The 24043-nt window shown below is 42.3% G+C and overlaps 2 protein-coding genes across 2 annotated transcripts in view; both read right to left on the reverse strand.

Moving 5' to 3' along the window:
• JCAD (junctional cadherin 5 associated) overlaps positions 1 to 24043 on the reverse strand; it is a 145019-nt gene that overhangs the window by 114880 nt on the left and 6096 nt on the right. The gene's annotated exons all lie outside the window — the stretch shown is intronic.
• LOC141095881 (uncharacterized) overlaps positions 18910 to 24043 on the reverse strand; it is a 51387-nt gene continuing 46253 nt past the window's right edge. Inside the window, exon 4 of the mRNA XM_073582255.1 lies at positions 18910 to 18945. Within this exon, the coding sequence (XP_073438356.1) occupies positions 18910 to 18945 (36 nt within the window). The remainder of the gene's footprint in view (positions 18946 to 24043) is intronic.

A 24043-nucleotide genomic window follows, 5' to 3' on the forward strand; every position in this document is an offset into this window, starting at 1 on the left:
TCTACTTCATACTCCAGATTACCCTTAACCAATACAGGATCAGGGGGCGCAGCCATGGGAACTACTGGCTCCACAAACCTTTTCAACAAAGATTTATGAAAGACGTTGTGAATCTTAAACGTTCCTGGAAGAGCCAAACGGAAAGAAACGGCATTAAGGATTTCCAAAATCTTATAAGGTCCAATGAACCTTGGCGACGCAACTTTCATAGGAATATTTTTTGAGGACAACCAAACCATGTCACCCACTTTAAACCGGGGAGCAATAGTCCTATGCCGGTTAGCAAACCGTTGGGCCTTCTCCTTAGAGTGAGACAACTTATTCACTACTTGATCCCAAATCTGCTGCATTCTCTCTACCACAGAATCAACACCTGGACAGGCCAAAGCCTCCACCTGCCCTGAAGAAAACCAAGGATGAAACCCACAGTTGCAGAAAAAAGGAGACATCAAAGTGGCAGAACTAGCCCGATTATTTAGAGCAAATTCAGCCAAGGGCAAAAAAGAGACCCAGTCATCTTGATCAGCATACACAAAACATCTCAAATAGGTTTCCAAAGCCTGGTTTGCTCTCTCAGTCTGCCCATTGGTCTGAGAGTGAAACGCAGAAGAGAAGGACAACTGAATTTCCAGTTTAGAACAAAAATCTGGAAACAAACTGGACTCCTCTGTCAGACACAATGTTCTATGGAATACCATGCAAACGAACCACCTGCTGTAAAAACAAGGGCACCAACTCAGAAGAGGATGGCAACTTCGGCAGTGGTACAAGATGGACCATCTTGGAAAATCTATCACAGATCACCCAGATAACAGTCATTCTCTGAGAGACAGGGAGGTCAGAAATAAAATCCATTGAGATATGGGTCCATGGCCTCCTGGGCACCGGCAGTGGCACTGACAATCCAATAGAACAAGAACAGGGTTTGGACCGAGAACAAGTCCCACAGGACTGCACAAAATTCCTGACATCACTAGATAAAGCAGGCCACCAAAAAGACCGACTCACCAAATCTCTGGTACCAAAAATACCAGGATGACCAGCTAACGCGGAGCAATGAATTTCAGACATTACTCTTCTCCTTCACAATTTCCCCACAGGGCATCGTTCAGGTTTGTCCTCCTGAATTTCCTCCAGGGCAAGTCTCAAATTGGGTGAAATAGCGGAAAGAACCACACCCTCATTTAGAATAGTAGTAGGCTCAGTCACATCAAGAGAATCCGCAAAGAAACTACTAGAGGGCATTCACCTTAATATTGTTAGTGCCCGAAAGAAAGGAGACCACAAAATTAAAACGGGTAAAAAAGAAGGCCCACCTAGCCTGTCTAGGATTCAATCGCTTGGCTGATTCGAGAGAGATCAAGTTCTTGTGGTTGGTGAGGACCACAACTTGATGTCTGGCCCCCTCCAACCAATGTCTCCACTCTTCAAATGCCCACTTCATAGCCAACAATTCCCGATTCCCAACATTATAATTACATTCAGATGGGGAAAATTTTCAAGAAAAGAAGGCACAAGGATTCATTTTAGAGGTTATTAGATCTCTTTGAGACAAAACGGCTCCTGCACCAATCTCAGAAGCATCTATCTCCACGTGAAATGGGAGTGAAACATCAGGTTGCCATAGAACAGGAGCAGAAGTGAATCTCCGCTTACGCTCCTGAAACGCCGAGACTGCCTCTGGAGACCAATTCACCACATCAGCGCCCTTTTTGGTCAAATCTGTCAGTGGTTTAACAATACCAGAAAAATTACTTATGAATTTACGGTATAAATTAGCAAAACCCAAAAATTTCTGGACAGCCTTCAAGGAAGTGGGCTGAACCCAATCATAAATGGCCTGGCACTTGACCCGGTCCATTTCAATAGCGGACGGGGACAAAATGAATGCCAAAAAAGAAATTTTTTGTACACAAAAGAGACATTTCGATCCCTTAACATACAGAGCATTTTCTCTCAAAATCTGGAATACAATCCGAACATGTTCCACGTGAGAATCCCAATCATTGGAAAAAATCTAAATATCGTCCAAATAAACAATCAAAAACTTGTCCACAAAATCCCGGAAAATATCGTTCATGAAAGATTGTAAGACGGAAGGGGCATTAGTGAGCCCAAAAAGCATCACTAGGTACTCAAAATGCACCTCACGAGTATTAAACGCCGTCTTCCATTCATCACCGTGCTTGCTGCGAATAAGATTATACGCCCCCTAAGGTCAAGCTTGGTAAACCAACTAGCACCTTTCACTCTGGAGAATAAATCGGAAATCAGGGGTAACGGGTACTGATATTTAACAGTGATTTTATTAAGGAGACGATAGTCAATACATGGCCTCAATGAGCCATTTTTCTTGGCCACAAAGAAAAGCCCGGCACCTAAAGGTGAAGAGGACGGTCTGATATGACCCTTCTCCAATGACTCTTTGATATAACATCGCATAGCATCATGTTCAGGTACAGATAAATTGAAGAGCCGACTCTTGGGAAATTTACAACCGGGCACTAACTCGATCGCACAATCAAAACTCCTATGAGGCAAGGACGCAGACTTACTATCAATAAATACATCAGAGAAATCAGCCAAATAGTCAGGAACATCATGAGACTGGGGAGAGGTGGAGAAAACAGGAGTGTCACTAAGAACACATTGACAACCCCAACTCACCACAGACACAGATTTCCAATCCAGAACAGGATTATGGGTCTGCAACCAAGGAAAACCCAGTACAATAATGTCATGTAAATTATGCAACACCAAAAATTTACAATTCTCTTGGTGGTCCGGGGCGACCCACATTACCACCTGGGTCCAAAACTGGGGTTTATTCTCTGCCAAAGGGGTAGCATCAATACCCCTTAAAGGAATAGGAGTCCGCAGGGGTATCATGGGAAAACCACAATGTTTGGCAAAGTCAAAATCCATCAGATTCAAAGCTGCTCCTGAATCAACTTTAAAAGCCTTAGCAGAAAATGAAGATAAGGAACAGATCAAGGAAACCGACAAAAGGAATTTAGGCTGTACATTGCCCAAAACAAATGAGTGAGCAAAACATTTTTCCCGCTTAGGGCAGACGGAAATAGTGTGAGAGGCGTCCCCACAAAAGAAGTACAACTTATTACACCTTCTAAATTCTTGACGTTGAGCCCTAGAAAAAATCCTATCACACTGCATGGGCTCAGAAGTTTGTTTGAAAGGCAACACCGCCTCTCGCATAGTTTTACGTTCACGTAAACGTCTGTCAATTTGAATGGCTAATGACATAGAGTGGTTGAGACCAGAGGGGACAGCAAATGATGGGGCCCAAACCATCTAGATAGAACAGGACAGGAAAGGATACTGTCTGCAATCACGCAAAAAACCCTAAGAAAAAATCCAACACATCTGATATGCAAAAATACTGAGGCCACACAACCTCTCCCCCACTAATTCAGAACTCTGGTGTGAACTGGATGCAAAACAAAAGATACTGATATAACAGGGGATTAGAAATACTGAAAAGGCTGTCATGAGCTGTGGCATATGGAACAGAGTCCAGCACAGGTCCCAGCAGGGAACAAGGCTGAACTCACACCAGCAAAGCAGAAATCAGTGAAAAGCAAAAAATGGATCAAATGCAAAAATATTCAAGCAGACAAATAACTTATCTGAAAGATGCAGGACAAAGCAAGAGGAAAGCAGACTTCCAAAATGCTCAGGAAGAAAGCCAAATCACCGGCAACAACTGAGGAAAGGTTGCTCACTTAAATCTCTCCAGTCTGTAACACCTGACCTCCAATCATCTTCCTCAGGTTTTTGACTTCTGTCAGCCAGATCAGCTCCATTACCAGCAGCAACCACAAGAGGGAACCCAAACTCAGAAGCCAGGTCAAAAGTGTTCACAACATATATAGTCATTTTCTACATTTCAAAAATTACAAAAAGGAAAATGGGCCAGTGCAAAAGGCCAGGTGATGCAAATTCCCCATATTTATAAAAACCCAGCCCCCTCTATCCTTGTGTAGAAAAACAGCAGCCAAGGGTTCTTCTAAGCAGCTGGTGGAGGTGGAGGCCTACAAAGCAAGAAGATAGCAAATCATTTTCAAGCTGTCCTTTCCGCAGTTCAAAATGTAATTAAGAAATGGCAGTTAATAGGAACAAGATCAAATAGTTATGTCAAGATAAGGTCCGGAAGGCCAAGCAAAATTTCAGTGAGAGCTCTTCGTAAGATTGCTACAGAGGCAAATCAGAACCCAAGATTGACTGCAAAAGACCTTCCAAAACATTTACCAGACTCTGGAGTTGTGGTACATTGTCCTACTGTTTAGAGACACCTGCACAAATATGGCCTTCATGGAAGAGTCACCAGAAGAAAACCTCTCCTGCATCCCCACCATAAAATTCAGCATCAGAATTTTGCAAAAGAACATCTAAACAAGCCTGATGCATTTTGGAAACCAGTCTTGTGAAATGATGAGGTTAAAATAGAACTCTTTGGTCACAATGATCAAAGATATATGTGGAGAAAAAAGGGCACAGAATATCCAGAAAAGAACATCTCGCCAACCGATAAGCATGGGGGTGGATCAATAATGCTTTGGGGTTGTGTTGCAGCCAATGGCATGGGGAACATTTCATGGGTAGAGGGAATAATGGATTCAATGAAATTTCAATAAATTCTTGATGCAAACATAACACCATCTGTAAAAAAAACACACATCAAAATCTACAATAGACGATCTCAAAAGGTGCAAGCTGAAGGTTTTAAAATGGATCTCACAGTCCCCCGATCTGAAATATCAATGCATGCAAGACGGCCCAGGCCTCTCACAGAACTGGAAGAATTTTCCAAGGAAGAATAGTTGAAAATCCCTCAAACAATAATTGAAAGAATCTTGACTAGTGTTGAGCATTCCGATACCGCAAGTATCGGGTATCGGCCGATACTTGCTGTATCGGAATTCCGATACCGACTTCCGATATTTTTTCAATATCGGAATTCGGCATCAGAATCGGAAGTTCAGTTGATTGACGGCCTGACGTCATCATGATGCGCGGTGTGTGCGCATCATGATGCGCCGTCATTTCGGGCCTTCCGGGGGTCTCTGCCGGCCTGCCGGGGGGCTGTGCCGGCCTGCCGGGGGGGCTGTGTGGACTGCCCGGGGTCTGTACCGGCCTGCCGGGGGGCTGTGCCGGCCTGCCGGTGGTCTGTGCACCCTGTGGGGGTCTGTACCGGCCTGCCGGGGGGCTGTGCCGGCCTGCCGGGGGGCTGTGCTGATGTCCGGGGGTCTGTGCAAGCATCGTCCGATGGGACTACAAGTCCCATCGGGCGATGCCTGCTACCATGACAGTGATTGACACATTAGCCAATGATGGGACAGTAGTAGTCCCATCATCCGGCTAATGTGTTAAATGTTAAAAAAAAAAAAAAAAATACTACATACATACTACATGCATGCTACATACATACTACATGCTACATACATACTACATATATACTACATACATACTACATACATGCTACATACATACTACATGCATGCTACATACATACTACATGCTACATGCATACTACATGCATGCTACATACATACTACATATATACTACATACATGCTACATACATACTGCATGCTACATACATACTACATACATACTACATACATACTACATGCATGCTACATACATACTACATATATACTACATGCATGCTACATACATACTACATGCTACATACATACTACATATATACTACATACATACTACATACATGCTACATACATACTGCATGCTACATACATACTACATGCATACTACATACATACTACATGCATGCTACATACATACTACATGCATGCTACATACATACTACATGCTACATACATACCACATACATACTACATACATACTACATACATACTACATGCTACATACATACTACATATATACTACATGCATGCTACATACATACTACATGTTACATACATACCACATACATACTACATACATACTACATACATACTACATGCTACATACATACTACATATATACTACATGCATGCTACATACATACTACATGCTACATACATACCACATACATACTACATACATGCTACATATATACTACATGCATGCTACATACATACTACATATATACTACATGCATGCTACATACATACTACATGCTACATGCATGCTACATACATACTACATACATACTACATGCTACATACATACCACATATATACTACATACATACAATACATTCATACAATACATACATAGACATACAGTACATATAACATAGAGTAACATACTTACCAATACTTGTCACATTGTTCCCCGAAGCCATTGTCTTTTCCGGAATAAATATTAACATAACAAACCACAAAAATACTCACCCACGATCCGAAGCAGTCCACGAGTGTGTCCCACGACGATCTTGGGTAGAGAACTGCAGCATCAGATGATGCTGCCGTTCTCTACGGGCTGCAGGAATCCAATGACGGAAGGTAGGTATCCTTCCGCACTGTATTCCTCCGCCACTTAAAAAAAAAAAGTCCCTAGTCTCACTTTATGCCATTGCTGCGTGGGAATTTCCCACACAGCAATGGCATAAAGTGAGACTAGGGACTTTTTTTTTTTTTAAGTGGCGGAGGAATACAGTGCGGAAGGATACCTACCTTCCGTCATTGGATTCCTGCAGCCCGTAGAGAACGGCAGCATCATCTGATGCTGCAGTTCTCTACCCAAGATCGTCGTGGGACACACTCGTGGACTGCTTCGGATCGTGGGTGAGTATTTTTGTGGTTTGTTATGTTAATATTTATTCCGGAAAAGACAATGGCTTCGGGGAACAATGTGACAAGTATTGGTAAGTATGTTACTCTATGTTATATGTACTGTATGTCTATGTATGTATTGTATGAATGTATTGTATGTATGTAGTATATATGTGGTATGTATGTAGCATGTAGTATGTATGTAGTATGTATGTAGCATGCATGTAGCATGCAGTATGTATGTAGCATGCATGTAGTATATATGTAGTATGTATGTGGTATGTATGTAGCATGTAGTATGTATGTAGCATGCATGTAGTATGTATGTAGCATGCATGTAGTATGTATGTAGTATATATGTAGTATGTATGTAGCATGTAGTATGTATGTAGCATGCATGTAGTATGTATGTAGTATTTTTTTTTTTTTTTTTACATTTAACACATTAGCCGGATGATGGGACTACTACTGTCCCATCATTGGCTAATGTGTCAATCACTGTCATGGTAGCAGGCATCGCCCGATGGGACTTGTAGTCCCATCGGACGATGCCTGCACAGACCCCCGGAGCCTGCACAGACCACCGGCAGGCCGGCACAGCCCCCCGGCAGGCCGGCACAGCCCCCCGGAGCCTGCACAGACCACCGGCAGGCCGGCACAGACCACCGGAGCCTGCACAGACCCCCTGGCAGGCCGGCACAGCCCCCCGAAAGGCCCGTACAGACCCCAGAGAGGCTGTACAAGGGCAGGAAAGGGTTTTTCTTATTCCGATACCGGAAGTCCCATAGACTTGAATGGGACTTCCGGTATCGGAATCGGCGATACCGATACTTTTTTTAAAGATCGGCCGATACCATCCGATACGATACTTTGAAGTATCGGACGGTATCGCTCAACTCTAATCTTGACTGATTACAGAAAGCGTTTGCAAACTGTGATATTTGCAAAAATGAGTGCTACTAGGTACTAACCATATAGGGTGAGCAAACTTTTGCATCATCCCATTTTCCTTTTTGTAGTTTTTAAAATGTAAAATACAAAAATATATATATAATTCTTTGCCTAAAATTTAAAAGGAAATATTTCATCTTGTACCTAATTTTAACCCCTTTCTGCCATATGACATACTATCCCTTCCATGTCCATGTGCCCTGGGACTTAATTCCCAGGGACGGGATAGTACGTCATAGCGATCAGCGGCGCCCACGTGGTGAGCGCTGCTGATCGTGGCCGGGTGTCAGCTGATTATCACAGCTGACACCTGGCACTATGTGTTAGGGGTGGTCACGGACCGCCCCCGACACGTTAACCCCTACCACACTGCGATCAAACACGATCGCAGTGTACCGGGGGTTTAGGGAAGCATCGGCAGGGAGGGGGCTCCCGCCGTGCTTCCCTGAGACCCCCACAGCAGCGCAATGTGCAGCGCTGCTGCGGGGGCTTCCTTCCCTGCAGGTCCCCGGATCCAAAATGGCGGCGGGAACCTTCGTGGGCCTGCAGAGAGCCGGCTTCCTCAGTTCCTGCAAAGCGCAGGCACGAGGAAGTCTTCTGCACTGCCTGTGACAGATCGCTGATCTGTCACAGTGATCTGTGATGAGACAGATCAGCGATCTGTCACATGACAGTTATGTCCCCCCTGGTACATTGTAATAAACTTAAAAAAAAAGTGTAAAAGTAATTTATAGAAAATCGCTAAATAAATTTAAAAAAAAAATATTCTCTAATAAATTCATTTTTTGGAAATAAAAAATAAATAAATAAATTACACATATTTGGTATTGCCGCGTCCGTAACGACCCGCCCTATAAAACTGTCCCATTAGTTAACCCCCTTAGCAAACCCCTTAAAAAATAAAAATAAAAACAAATAAAAAAATAAAGCTTTATCATCATACCGCCGAACAAAAAGTGCAATAACGCGCGATCAAAAAGACGGATATAAATAACCATGGTACCGCTGAAAACATCATCTTGTCCCGCAAAAAACGAGCCACCATACAGCGTCATCAGCGAAAAAATAAAAAAGTTATAGCTCGCAGAATAAAGTGATGCAAAAATAATTATTTTTTATATAAAATTGTTTTCATTGCATAAAAGCGCTAAAACATAAAAAACAACATAAATGAGGTATCGCTGTAACCGTACTGACCTGAAGAATAAAAGTGCCTTATCAATTTTACAGCACGCGGAACGGTGTAAACGCACCCCCCAAAAGAGATTCTTGAAATGCTGGTTTTTGTTCATTCTGCGTCCAAAAAAATCCGAATAAAAAGCGATCAAAAAATGTCACGTGCCCGAAAATGGTACCAATAAAAACGTCAACTCGTCCCGCAAAAAATAAGACCTCACATGACTCGGTGGGTCAAAATATGGAAAAATTATAGCTCTCAAAATGTGGTGACGGCAAAAACTATTTTTACAATAAAAAGCGTCTTTTAGCGACAGCTGCCAAATATAAAAACCCGCCATAAATAGTAAATCAAACCCCCCGTTATCACCCCCTAATAAAATTAAAAAAATGTATTTATTTCCATTTTCCCATTAGCGTTAGGGCTAGGGTTAGGGCTAGGGTTTGGACTGAGATTAGGGTTATGGGTGTGTTGGGGTTAGGGTTGGAGTTTGAATTGAGGGGTTTCCACTGTTTAGGCACATCAGGGGCTCTGATCTCAATTCCAGCCAATTCTGCGTTGAAAAAGTAAAATGGTGCTCCTTCCCTTCCAAGCTCTGCCATGTGCCCAAACAGTGTTTTACCCCCACATATGGGGTATCAGCCTACTCAGCACAAATTGCAAAACAACGTTTGGGGTCCAATTTCTCCTGTTACCCTAAGAAAAATAAAAAATTGGGGGCAAAAATATCATTTTTGTTGGAAAAAATATGATTGTTTTTATTTTCACGCCCGAGCGTTATAAACTTCTGTGAAGCACTTGGGGGTTCAAAGTGCTTACCACACATCTAGATAAGTTCCGTGGGGGGGTCTGATTTCCAAAATGGGGTCACTTGTGGGGAGTTTCAACAGTTTAGGCACATCAGAGGCTCTCCAAATGCGACATGACACCCGCAGACCAAAACGTCACTACTTCCCTTCCGAGCCCCGACGTGTCCCCATACAGTAATTTTCTCCCACATATGGGGTATATCAGCGTACTCAGGACAAATTGGACAACGACTTTTGGGGTCCAATTTCTCCTGTTACCATTGGGAAAATAAAAAAATTGGGGACTAAAAGATCATGTTTGTGGAAAAAATGTGATTTTTTTTATTTTCACGCCTGGGCATTATAAACTCCTGTGAAGCCCTTGGGGGTTCAAAGTTCTCACCACACATCTAGATAAGTTCCTTGGGGGGTCTAGTTTCCAAAATGGTGTCATTTGTGGGGTTTCCACTGTTTTGGTACATCAGGGGCTTTCCAAACTCGACATGGTGTCCGATCTCAATTCCAGCCAAAAAAGTCAAATGGCGCTACTTCCCTTCCGAGCTCTGCCATGCGCCCAAATAGTCGTTTACACCCACATATGGGATATCAGCGTACTCAGAACAAATTGCACAATAACTTTTAGGGTCCTGTTACCCTTGGGAAAATAAAAATTGGGGGTGAAAAGATCATTTTTGTGGAAAAAATATGATTTTTTAATTGTACGGCTGTACGTTATAAATTTCTGTGACGCCCTTGTGGGTCCAAAGTTCTGACCTCATATCTAGATAAGTTCCTTGGGGGTCTAGTCTCCAAAATGGGGTTACTTGTGGGGGGTTTCCACTGTTTAGGTACGTCAGGGGCTCGCCAAACGTGACATGGCGTCCGATCTGAATTCCAGCCAATTTTGCATTGAAAAAGTCAAACGGCGCTCCTTCCCTTCTGAGCTCTGCCATGCGCCGAAACAGTGGTTCCCCCCCACATATCAGGTATCAGCGTACTCAGAACAAATTGCACAATAACTTTTGCAGTCCAATTTCTTCTGTTACCCTTGGTAAAATAAAAAAAATTGGACCTGAATTAATTTTTTTGTGAAAAAAAGTTAAATGTTCATTTTTTTAAACATTCAAAAAATTCCTGTGAAGCACCTGAAGGGTTAATAAACTTCTTGAATATGGTTTTGAGCACCTTGAGGGGTGCACTTTTTAGAATGGTGTCACTTTTGGGTATTTTCTATCATATAGACCCCTCAAAGTGACTTCAAATGTGATGTGGTCCGTAAAAATAAAATGGTTTTGCAGAAATGAGAAATCGCTGGTCAACTTTTAACCCTTATAACTTCCTAACAAAAAAAATGTTGGTTCCAAAATTGTGCTGATGTAAAGTAAACATATGTGAAATGTTATTTATTAAAAATTTTTGTGTGCCATATCTCTGTGATTTAAGGGCATAAAAATTCAAAGTTGGAAAATTGCGAAATTTTCAACATTTTCGCCAAATTTCCATTTTTTCACAAATAAACGTAAGTTATTTGAATGAATTTTTACCACTAACATGAAGTACAATATGTCACGAAAAAACAATGTCAGAATCTCCGGGATCCATGGCAGCGTTTCAGAGTTATTACCTCCTAAAGGGACAGTGGTCAGAATTGTAAAAATTGGCCCGGTCATGAACGTGCAAACCACCCTTGGGGGTTAAGGGGTTTGGTTAACAGTAATTTTGACCAGGGGTACCCAAACTTTTACATGCCACTGTTTATCAGGCATCCTGGTAATCAAAACAATGGTGTGAATAGTGGTAAATGGCATGAACAAAAATAGCACAATTGTTTTTTTTTTAAGTTAACATGAAATAAAAGTTAATAGATATGTTATGCTTATTTAAAATTATGGCAAAACAAGGTCTAAAAAAAACGATATCACTTCCCAAGAAACAATGCCTACCTATATTTACAAGATAATGAAAAAGTTATGGCTATGAATGTGGCAAGGTTACAAGAAAAATATTGTTATTGCTGTTTGAACAATACAGTACCAAAATTTCCATTAGAAACAATATTATATTGCAAACTTAGCTGCATCGAGCTACTTTCTTTTTTCCCATTGTACATTTTTCTTATTGTTTAGTATATAAATAAAAAAAATTACAGAAAAATATGTTTATGCCATTTACGCTATTTTTTTTACATATGTGTGCATATATTTTATGTATGCTTGTATTGTATATACGTGTGTAACGTGTAAATTAGTGTGCAATGTATATATATATATATATTTTACATATGTTTGTGTAATGTGAAATTGTATGACGATGAGCGCACACAGTTAAGCGCCTGGGACTGTAATATGAGATGGATTTTCTTTTAACAAATTCTACTGAATTTCCAGCCAATGTGAGTAAACCTTCACAGTGTTACACGGTTTTCATATTGCACAGCACAATGAGAACTTCAGATTTGATTATTTTTTTTTAATTGCTACATCATACAAAAAAAAGTTGCAGTCCCCTGATGTACAATGATACTACAGTAGGCACTGTAGGGGAAAAATGCCTGCCTAGCTGCAACGTCCTCTAGCAAATTCAGCTGTTTCCCAGGGTTGCTGGGAGCGAGACCGTGAATAATGTACTGATCACACCTTGAGAAAATGTTCAAATATTCATAATAATTATTTATGGGATTTTTGGAAGTATATTATTATGGTACTTTGTTTTCTGAATCAATATACAGCAAAGAGATAAAAACTAAAATATCTCAATAAGCTTATTTATTACATTTATATATGGCCAGAAACTTTATACTATGCACTGGAGAAGGAATGTCAATATATATACAGTATATAATGTATGTATATATATACACTCACTGGCCACTTTATTAGGTACACCTGTCCAACTGTGTGTTAAGACTTAATTTCTAATCAGCCAATCACATGGTGGCAACTCAGTGCATTTAGGCATGTAGACATGGTCAAGACAATCTCCTGCAGTTCAAACCGAGCATCAGTATGGGGAAGAAAGGTGATTTGAGTGCCTTTGAACGTGGCATGATTGTTGGTGCCAGAAGGGCTGGTCTGAGAATTTCAGAAACTGCTGATCTACTGGGATTTTCACGCACAACCATCTCTAGGGTTTACAGAGAATGGTCCGAAAAAGAAAAAAAATCCAGTGAGCGGCAGTTCTGTGGCCGGAAATGCCATGTTGATGCCAGAGGTCAGAGGAGAATGGGCAGACTGGTTCGAGCTGATAGAAAGGCAACAGTGACTCAAATTGCCACCCGTTACAACCAAGGTAGGCAGAAGAGCATCTCTGAACGCACAGTGCGTCGAACTTTGAGGCAGATGGGCTACAGCAGCAGAAGACCACACTGGGTACCACTCCTCTCAGCTAAGAACAGGAAACTGAGGCTAAAATTTGCACAAGCTCATCGAAATTGGACAGTAGAAGATTGGAAAAACGTTGCCTGGTCTGATGAGTCTCGATTTCTGCTGCGACATTCGGATGGTAGGGTCAGAATTTGGCGTAAACAACATGAAAGCATGGATCCATCCTGCCTTGTATCAACGGTTCAGGCTGGTGGTGGTGGTGTCATGGTGTGGGGAATTTTTTCTGGGCACTCTTTGGGCCCCTTGGTACCAATTGAGCATCGTTGCAACGCCACAGCCTACCTGAGTATTGTTGCTGACCATGTCCATCCCTTTATGACCACAATGTACCCAACATCTGATGGCTACTTTCAGCAGGATAATGCGCCATGTCATAAAGCTCGAATCATCTCAGATTGGTTTCTTGAACATGACAATGAGTTTACTGTACTCAAATGGCCTCCTCAGTCACCAGATCTCAATCCAATAGAGCATCTTTGGGATGTGGTGGAACGGGAGATTCGCATCAGGGATGTGCAGCCGACAAATCTGCACCAACTGTGTGATGCCATCATGTCAATATGGTCCAAAATCTCTGAGGAATGCTTCCAGCACCTTGTTGAATCTCTGCCACGAAGAATTGAGGCAGTTCTGAAGGCAAAAGGGGGTCCAACCCCTTACTAGCATGGTGTACCTAATAAAGTGGCCAGTGAGTGTATATATATATATACACACACACACACATATAACATACATATATATATATATATATATATATATACACACACACACACACATATATAACATATATATATATATATATATATATATATATATAAATATATATATACGGTATATAAGTATTTGATACGCTGCTGATTTTGCAGGTTTTCCCACCTACAAAGAATGGAGAGGTCTGTAATTTTTATTGTAGGTTCACTTCAACTGTGAGAGACAGAGACACTTCAACTGTGAGAGACAGAACTTAATATTTGGCACAGAAACCTTTGTGTGCATTTACAGAGGTCAGACGTTTCCTACAGTTCTTGACCAAGCTTGCACACACTGCAGCAAGGATTTTGGCCCACTCCTCCATACAGGTCTTCTCCAGATCTTTCAAGACTTGGGGCTGTCACTGGGCAACATTGAGTTTCAGCTCCCTCCAAAGACTTTCTATTGTCTTCAGCTCTGGAGACCGGCTAGGCGACTCCAGGACCTTGAAATCCTGCTGTATGTTTCAGGTCATTTTCATGCTGGAAGAATCAGCCACGACCCATCTTCAATGGTCTTGCTAAGGGAAGGAGGTTGTTGGCCAAAATCTTGCGATACGTGACTCCATCTATCCTCCCTTCAATACGGTGCAGTCATCCTGTCCCCCGTGTAGAAAAGCACCCCCAAAGTATGATGTTTCCCCCATCATGCTTCATGGTTGGGACGATGTTCTTGGGGTTGTACTCATCCTTCTTCCTGCAAACACGGCGAGTGGAGTTGATGCTAAAACATTTTGGCAAACTTCAAATGGGCCTGAACATGTGCTGGTGAGAAAATCATCCTTACCCCATGAGGCGAGATCTTGCATGGAGCCCCAGACCAAGGAAGATTGATACTCATCTTGTGTTTTTTCCATTTTCTAATAATTGCACCAAAAATTGTTGCCTTCTCACCAAGTTTCTAGTCTATTGTCCTGTAGCCTATCCCTTGTGCAGGTCTACAATTTTGTCCCTGGTGTCCTTAGGCAGCTCTTTGGTCTTGGCCATGGAGGAGAGGTTGAGGTGTGATTGATTGAGCGTGTGGACAGGTGTCTTTTTTACATGCAACAAGTTCAAATTAAAACAGATAATTAGTGCAGAGTAGGAGGGCTTCTTAAAAAAAAAAACTAACAGGTCTGAGAGAGACAGAATTCTTGCTGGTTCGTAGGTGGTCAAATACTTATTTCATGAAATAAAATGCAATGTAATAATTTAAAAATCATACAATGTAATTTTCTGTTTTTTATTTTTAGATTTTTTCTCTCACAGTTGAAGTGTATCTGGAGCGCCCGCCAGGGCCGTGGGGTACTCAGTACCGGGCCGCTTCTTAAAGGGGCAGTGTCACAGCAGCGGTGACCAGGTCCGTGGCCCTGGGCGTCCAATAAAGGGGATATTTACAAGGTGAAAAATAAAGAGTTTATAGTAAAGTGTTTGTGATGCCACCTGTGGCATCTGATCAGAAGTGACCAGCGCTGCAGTGCACATCCACTGGGACTGATGGTGATGCAGCAGAGTTGGTTTAGCTCCCCACAGGTGGAGCTTTGTCCCAGGACAGATGAAAGAGGTTGAGGAAGATGGTGATGTAGTATTTGGCAAGAGATGTAGTGCTGAATAGGTGTTGCAGAAAGGATTCAGAGTACACAGCTGGGTGCAGTTCCAAAGCTTTACTCACATTTGTGGTGCGCACAGATGCCCACTTGATTCAATGTCCTTCAGGTGAGGGGCTCAGTCAACTCCCAGGCAGATGGAGAACACTTTTCCAGCACTCTCTTCAGTATATGCCTTTCCTGGCCATCTCACAGTGTGGCTTTCTCACCTCTTCCTACACAACATCTCACAGTCAGTGTCCCAAGCCAGCAGCCACAGAGCTTATCGGATAACGTGCACAATTCGTTACATCGCTCCTTTATGGCTGCCTTTCTGGTGAAGATAACTGTGGTTACTGGCTGTGACCCAGTTGCCACAGCTGTCGGCTTGTTAGCTGAGTCCTGTTGTCCACTCTACTAGGCTAGGGGCCGAGACCCTTCTGCGACCTGATCCCTCCACCTGATGGCCGTCAGCGTGGAACAAGCCCCACGGGTGGCCTACGCTCTGCCCTTGCCTCTGGAAGCCTCCTTCAATATCTACTCCGTCCAGCAGCTCCTCCCAACCAAGAGCTGCTCTGTCTACTACTCCAGACTTTCCTTACAATTCTCCCGCTCTGACCCTCAAGCTCCACCTACCTCCCAACACCCTTTCCTATCCAGCAGGGATGAGATCATCCTCCCTTAGGGTCCATCCAGGGTGCCCTGCTGCAATAAGTGAGTGTTGGACGCAGGTGTGTCAGGTGCCTCCGAGACCTTACCTGGGTAGTGGGATAGGATACTACACCTCTGGATGAGATGCAGTACCTCTGTGGCTACTGAACACTCAGGGGCGCCACATACTGTATCTACAATAAAAATTACATTCTTCGTAGGTGGGAAAACTTGCAAAATCGGCAGTATATTAAATACTTATTTTCCCCATTGTGTATATGCCGTATATATGCATCACAATGGATAGTTTGGCACTTACTTGTTTAAGTGGGCATTATTTTCATACCAATTCCCTATTGTATATATACTGTCCCTGCTGTATTACTAAAATAGCTCCCTTTATAGGTAGGGGAGATTTTGTAGTATGGGATAAGAGCATAGCACAATACTCCAAGTATTTCTTTTATGCTACTGTATGTAAAAAGGCAATGCAAGAATTATGGTTTACTGATTTTAAAGGAAACTTCATAAAAATGTGAGTCCTTCAATAACTTACATGTAGAATATTATTTATGTTAATGAATTCATGCGTATTAATATTTCATATTAAATGCCTGCACATAGACAATAGACAACACATAATTCAGTAAGGCCATGTGCACACGATGCAGATTTGCAGCGTTTCCGCAGCGGATTTTACCGCGCAGAAACGTTGCATATCCGCATTGTGATGTACAGTACCTTTAAAATGAATGAAAAAAAAAAACGCTGTGCAGACGCTGCGGATTTTTCCGCGCGGTTTTCCTGCGGTTCAAAATCCGCAGCATGTTACTTCTTTTGTGCGGTTTTCTATCTCCCCTGTTACCAAATCCGCAGGGGGAAGACCGCAATGGAAAACCGCGCAAAAACCGCATGAAAACCGCGTGAAAAATGGAAGAAATCCGCAGGAAAAATGCAGGTCATTTGACCTGCGGTTTTCTTCCATTCTGCACGGAAAAATCCGCAGGGCTCAAAACTCCGTCTGCACTCAGCCTAATAACTCTCATACACTCACATCCAGATGTTTTAGATGTTTATGAACCTAAAACATTTAAACACAATAAATCTCAGGAAAGTTTGAGGGTAATTATCCTGCGACATTGGTTATTAATCCCTCTTGGCTTTTTTTTAAACTGAGATCTACAATCTTCTGCCTTTCAACCACTTAGAGCAATAACTCCCATTCACATCACACCAAAACCTGCTGCAAAATGTGTACAATAAACCCTATCCCACCCCAAAAAATAGTTTTAAGAAATAACAAACGCAATCAGTCTCTTCTATGGATTAATTATTAGTGGGGTTTTCCACTATCACAAGTTATCCCCTATCCCAGCGCTGATCCCCATTGACCCTAGGGTTATGCCGAGGCCTGTATTGTATGGATTGGTGGTGCGCATGCTCGACCTCCACTCCAATCATTGTCCATGGGACTGTCAGTCAAAGCTGACTACAGCGTACTGTTGTATTTCCAGTGTTTCCATTCACAATGAACACAGCTCTGTTCTCGGAATCCCAACCTACAGAGATTAGCAAGTTATCCACTATCCCATCGATAGTAAATAACTTACAATCATGGGAAACCACTTTAAAACTAAAATAACATGTGCAAAGTGACCGCAGGTGGTAGGTATGCCCAAGCAGATGCTCCTTAATGCCCTTGTCCCAGTCCCAATATGCTGTCATGTGTGGTGTGGATCACACTCACTTGTAGGTCGCAAACCTTCGCCTTCACCAGGCCTCCATCTTCAGGAGCCGTCGCACACAGATCAAGGGACACCCAGTTCACTTCAACAGCCAAAAGTTTACTGGAGAGTTCATCAGATTTCCACACGTAATATTGGGCACCACACTTCCCGTTCCTTGTTGAAGATGACCCACCGTCATCTTCAACTTTTATCGCCACCGCTCGCATCGGTCTGCAGCAAGTTGCAATCTTATGGATGACTCCAGTGTTTGATGGAGCGAGACGGAGGTCACTTTTCAATGCAAGTCTGTGAGAGACTCGTTCTGGTTCTAAAAAACTTGCATTGAGAGCTTGTGACTGATTTCCCGAGATGCGGTCACAAGACGTCGCCTCGGGACTGTACTGTAGCTGCGTCGATAAAAGGTGAAGATGTTGGCTGGTAAGTATAAGACTACGGTCAGGGACTTAAGATTAGAAGCATCACTCCAGTTCTGAAAAAAAAAAAAGAACGCTGGCGTGGTGCTTTAAAGCTACTTGTGGCAACATGTTGTCTTTCCCCAGCTCCTATCTCTTTTCAGGAACACTCTCTATTAGGGCAATCCCTTCCTCCTCTCCTTTTACACATGGAAGTCTCCTTCTGATACCTGGTACTGCACACAATTCACTTATCAATCAGCCAATACTCAGCAACGTGGCTCTTCGTCACTACGCATATCCTCTGCAACTGACTCAAGCCCCCTGAAACCGACACCAAAACTGACAACAAATCTGATTGGATATGTTGCTTACCTCATGTCCAGGGCATTGCAGTAGATTAAGTATCCATGGTTATGACCATTCATACAGTGATAGTTAGTTGTAAGTGGTCGTAACCATGGATACCTAAGCTACTGCAATTTGGTAAGCGACATAGCTAATCAGAAGAACTATTCTACATTTCTAATTGGAGGCTTTTGCTAATATTATTATTACTACACCTACTACATATTGTGATAGTATCTTGGAGATGGGAATACACCTTTAACTTAGAAACTGCTGCAAAAGAAGCCTGACTCTACTCACAGGCACACAAAACACAATACATTTCTGGAAATAAATAATTAAACCTTGAAAAGTATGCTGAAGATAAATCTGTGTGAGAGCTGGAAACATTCAAATCTCACAGGTCACCATCTTCCTCTGACAGTGCTGTGGTCTAGCAACACAATACAAAGTCAGATAGAATCATACAGTGTAAAGAGCAATGCAAAATCATAGGGACAAGGGGTGCAACATAATAGCAGTCCACTTCCAAGGGAATAGGTGGATTTTTGAGGGACACTATTAAAGAGGAGCTTTCACCAAACTTTTCATTTTAAACTGGGCATAGGATGTAATAGTAGCTGCTAAGCAGATTAAAATATTTTACTTTGTATGTTGTTTTTTTAATTTCCCCTCTCTGTTGCAGAGATATAATCAAAGTATTTGGCACCTAAAACATTTTTAGGTTTTTTTTTTAGTCCAAGTGGGTGTTATCACACATTTTTCATTCACAGCGTGTACTACTTCCTACTGTATGATGCTGACCAATCAGCAGACTGCAACACTGTAGTTCATAAGGGAGGACAGTGTGGTTATTATAGTTCATAAGGGCAGTATAGTGTGTTGGTCATAGCTAACAAGGGCAGACAGTGTGGCAATTGCAGCTAAAATAGGTTGGACAGTGTGGCGGTTATATCTAATTAGGGACAACAGTGTTGTTTGTGGTAATACTTCATAAGGTGGGAGATGTGCAGCCAGTATTTTATAGTAAAGGACAGTGTAGAGGCAATGCACCATAAGAGGGACAGTGTGGGAGCACAGTGAGAGGCATTATTTTATTTAGGGGAAAAGCGTAGGGCAGATATTTTTATTCATTGACATTATAATTATGCTGTTATTGAACTGCATTCAATTAGTACTTTGGCTCCTGAGTGACCCGCAGTCTGATGATGGCTGCTAACAAAACGTCCAATATCTGCTTACCATTGTAAGGAGCTCTAAGTGCATGCTATACAAATGTATATGGTGTTGATTTGTCATTGCAATTGATCGCTGCCCTAAGCTTGGCAATGTATTCATGTATTGACGGTGGTTCTGGTGCTGTATTAATTTACTGCAGGTGGTTCTACCGCTGTGTTCCTGCACTGATGATGGTTATGGTGATGTATTCATGTACTGATGGTGGTTATGGTGATGTATATCTGTGCTGATGGCTATGAGGTTGTATTTCTGTACTGGAGGTGGTTCTGTAATCCTATATTGTTATCGGTTCTGATCCTGTACAAAATGTAGCAATCCATAAATTAAAACTTGATTCCAACTCACCCTATTGCTCTATGCTCATCCACCTGGGGCTCAGACACCGGTCTCGCCCTGGCCTCACATCAAGGATAGTAGAAAAAAAAGGAGTCCGGCTCAACAGGACTAGATTTTTATTTTTATTTTTCAAAAGACAATATAGTGCATACAAAAGAAAATTTTCTTTTGTACGCACTATATTGTCTTTTGAAAAAAAAAAAGAAAAATCTAGTCCTGTTGAGCCGGACTTCAATTCTTTTCAATCCATAAATTGTCATATAACTTGATAAATGGTTATGTTTATAAAGTATTGTGCTGTCTCACAAGTAGTGTTGAGCATTCCGATACCGCAAGTATCGGGTATCGGCCGATACTTGCTGTATCGGAATTCCGATACCGACTTCCGATATTTTTTCAATATCGGAATTCGGCATCGGAATCGGAAGTTCAAAGTTGATTGACAGCCTGACGTCATCATGATGCGCAGTGTGTGCGCATCATGATGCGCCGTCATTTCGGGCCTTCCGGGGGTCTCTGCCGGCCTGCCGGGGGGCTGTGTGGACTGCCCGGGGTCTGTACCGGCCTGCCGGGGGGCTGTGCCGGCCTGCCGGTGGTCTGTGCACCCTGTGGGGGTCTGTACCGGCCTGCCGGGGGGCTGTGCCGGCCTGCCGGTGGTCTGTGCACCCTGTGGGGGTCTGTACCGGCCTGCCGGGGGGCTGTGCCGGCCTGCCGGTGGTCTGTGCACCCTGTGGGGGTCTGTACCGGCCTGCCGGGGGGCTGTGCCGGCCTGCCGGGGGGCTGTGCTGATGTCCGGGGGTCTGTGCAAGCATCGTCCGATGGGACTACAAGTCCCATCTGGCGATGCCTGCTACCATGACAGTGATTGACACATTAGCCAATGATGGGACAGTAGTAGTCCCATCATCCGGCTAATGTGTTAAATGTTAAAAAAAAAAAATACTACATACATACTACATACATACTACATGCATGCTACATACATACTACATGCTACATACATACTACATGCTACATACATACTACATATATACTACATGCATGCTACATACATACTACATGCTACATACATACTACATATATACTACATGCATGCTACATACATACTACATGCTACATACATACTGCATGCTACATACATACTACATATATACTACATACATACTACATACATGCTACATACATGCTACATACTGCATGCTACATACATACTACATACATACTACATACATACTACATGCATGCTACATACATACTACATACATACTACATACATACCACATATATACTACATACATGCTACATGCTACATACATACTACATACATACTACATACATGCTACATACATACTACATATATACTACATATATACTACATGCATGCTACATACATACTGCATGCTACATGCATGCTACATACATACTACATACATACTACATGCATGCTACATACATACTACATACATACTACATACATGCTACATACATACCACATATATACTACATACATGCTACATGCTACATACATACTACATACATACTACATACATGCTACATACATACTACATATATACTACATGCATGCTACATACATACTACATATATACTACATGCATGCTACATACATACTGCATGCTACATGCATGCTACATACATACTACATACATACTACATGCTACATACATACCACATATATACTACATACATACAATACATTCATACAATACATACATAGACATACAGTACATATAACATAGAGTAACATACTTACCAATACTTGTCACATTGTTCCCCGAAGCCATTGTCTTTTCCGGAATAAATATTAACATAACAAACCACAAAAATACTCACCCACGATCCGAAGCAGTCCACGAGTGTGTCCCACGACGATCTTGGGTAGAGAACTGCAGCATCAGATGATGCTGCCGTTCTCTACGGGCTGCAGGAATCCAATGACGGAAGGTAGGTATCCTTCCGCACTGTATTCCTCCGCCACTTAAAAAAAAAAAAAGTCCCTAGTCTCACTTTATGCCATTGCTGCGTGGGAAATTCCCACACAGCAATGGCATAAAGTGAGACTAGGGACTTTTTTTTTTTTTTAAGTGGCGGAGGAATACAGTGCGGAAGGATACCTACCTTCCGTCATTGGATTCCTACAGCCCGTAGAGAACGGCAGCATCAGCTGATGCTGCAGTTCTCTACCCAAGATCGTCGTGGGACACACTCGTGGACTGCTTCGGATCGTGGGTGAGTATTTTTGTGGTTTGTTATGTTAATATTTATTCCGGAAAAGACAATGGCTTCGGGGAACAATGTGACAAGTATTGGTAAGTATGTTACTCTATGTTATATGTACTGTATGTCTATATATGTATTGTATGAATGTATTGTATGTATGTAGTATATATGTGGTATGTATGTAGCATGTAGTATGTATGTAGTATGTATGTAGCATGCATGTAGCATGCATGTAGTATATATGTAGTATGTATGTGGTATGTATGTAGCATGTAGTATGTATGTAGCATGCATGTAGTATGTATGTAGTATGTATGTAGCATGCATGTAGTATATATGTAGTATGTATGTAGCATGTAGTATGTAGCATGCATGTAGTATATATGTAGTATGTATGTAGCATGTAGTATGTATGTAGCATGCATGTAGTATATATGTGTTATGTATGTAGCATGCATGTAGCATGCATGTAGTATGTATGTAGTATGTATGTAGCATGCATGTAGTATGTATGTAGCATGCAGTATGTATGTAGCATGCATGTAGTATGTATGTAGTATATATGTAGTATGTATGTTGCATGTAGTATTTATGTAGTATGAATGTAGCATGTATGTAGTATGTAGTATGAATGTAGCATGTATGTAGTATGCATGTTGTATGTATGTAGCATGTATGTAGCATGTAATTTTTTTTTTTTTATTTTTTTTTTTTACATTCAACACATTAGCCGGATGATGGGACTACTACTGTCCCATCATTGGCTAATGTGTCAATCACTGTCATGGTAGCAGGCATCGCCCGATGGGACTTGTAGTCCCATCGGACGATGCCTGCACAGACCCCCGAAGCCTGCACAGACCACCGGCAGGCCGGCACAGCCCCCCGGCAGGCCGGCACAGCCCCCCGGAGCCTGCACAGACCACCGGCAGGCCGGCACAGCCCCCCGGCAGGCCGGCACAGCCCCCCGGAGCCTGCACAGCCCCCCGGCGAGCCTGCACAGCCCCCCGGCAGGCCGGCACAGCCCCCCGGCAGGCCGGCACAGCCCACCGGAGCCTGCACAGCCCCCCGGCAGGCCGGCACAGACCACCGGAGCCTGCACAGACCCCCTGGCAGGCCGGCACAGCCCCCCGAAAGGCCCGTACAGACCCCAGAGAGGCTGTACAAGGCAAAAACAGGGTTTTTCTTATTCCGATACCGGAAGTCCCATAGACTTGAATGGGACTTCCGGTATCGGAATCGGCGATACCGATACTTTTTTTAAAGATCAGCCGATCCATTCCGATCCGATACTTTGAAGTATCAGACGGTATCGCTCAACTCTACTCACAAGTTAAGGGTTAGTACAGCTGTATTTATGTTACAAATATTCATTGTTTGTATTTGGTGTAGGGCAGAAAGATGGAAATCTGACCATAGGTTGCTGTGTAATACAGGTGCTTCTCACAAAATTAGAATATCATCAAAAAGTTAACTTATTTCAATTCTTCAATACAAAAAGTGAAACTCATCTATTATATAGAGTCATTACACACAGAGTGATCTATTTCAAGTGTTTATTTCTGTTAATGTTGATGATTATTGGCTTACAGCCAATGAGAACCCCAATGTCTTTATCTCAGTAAATCACAATAATTAATATAACTAATAACATAATTAATAGAACACACATGGATTCGGTTACAGTTAACCGTTGAGTACCACAAAGACCAGTTTTG

The sequence above is a fragment of the Dendrobates tinctorius genome, unplaced genomic scaffold, assembly GCF_039654945.1.
Source record: "Dendrobates tinctorius isolate UK_male_01 unplaced genomic scaffold, ASM3965494v1 ptg000070l, whole genome shotgun sequence".
Lineage (NCBI taxonomy): Eukaryota > Metazoa > Chordata > Amphibia > Anura > Dendrobatidae > Dendrobates > Dendrobates tinctorius.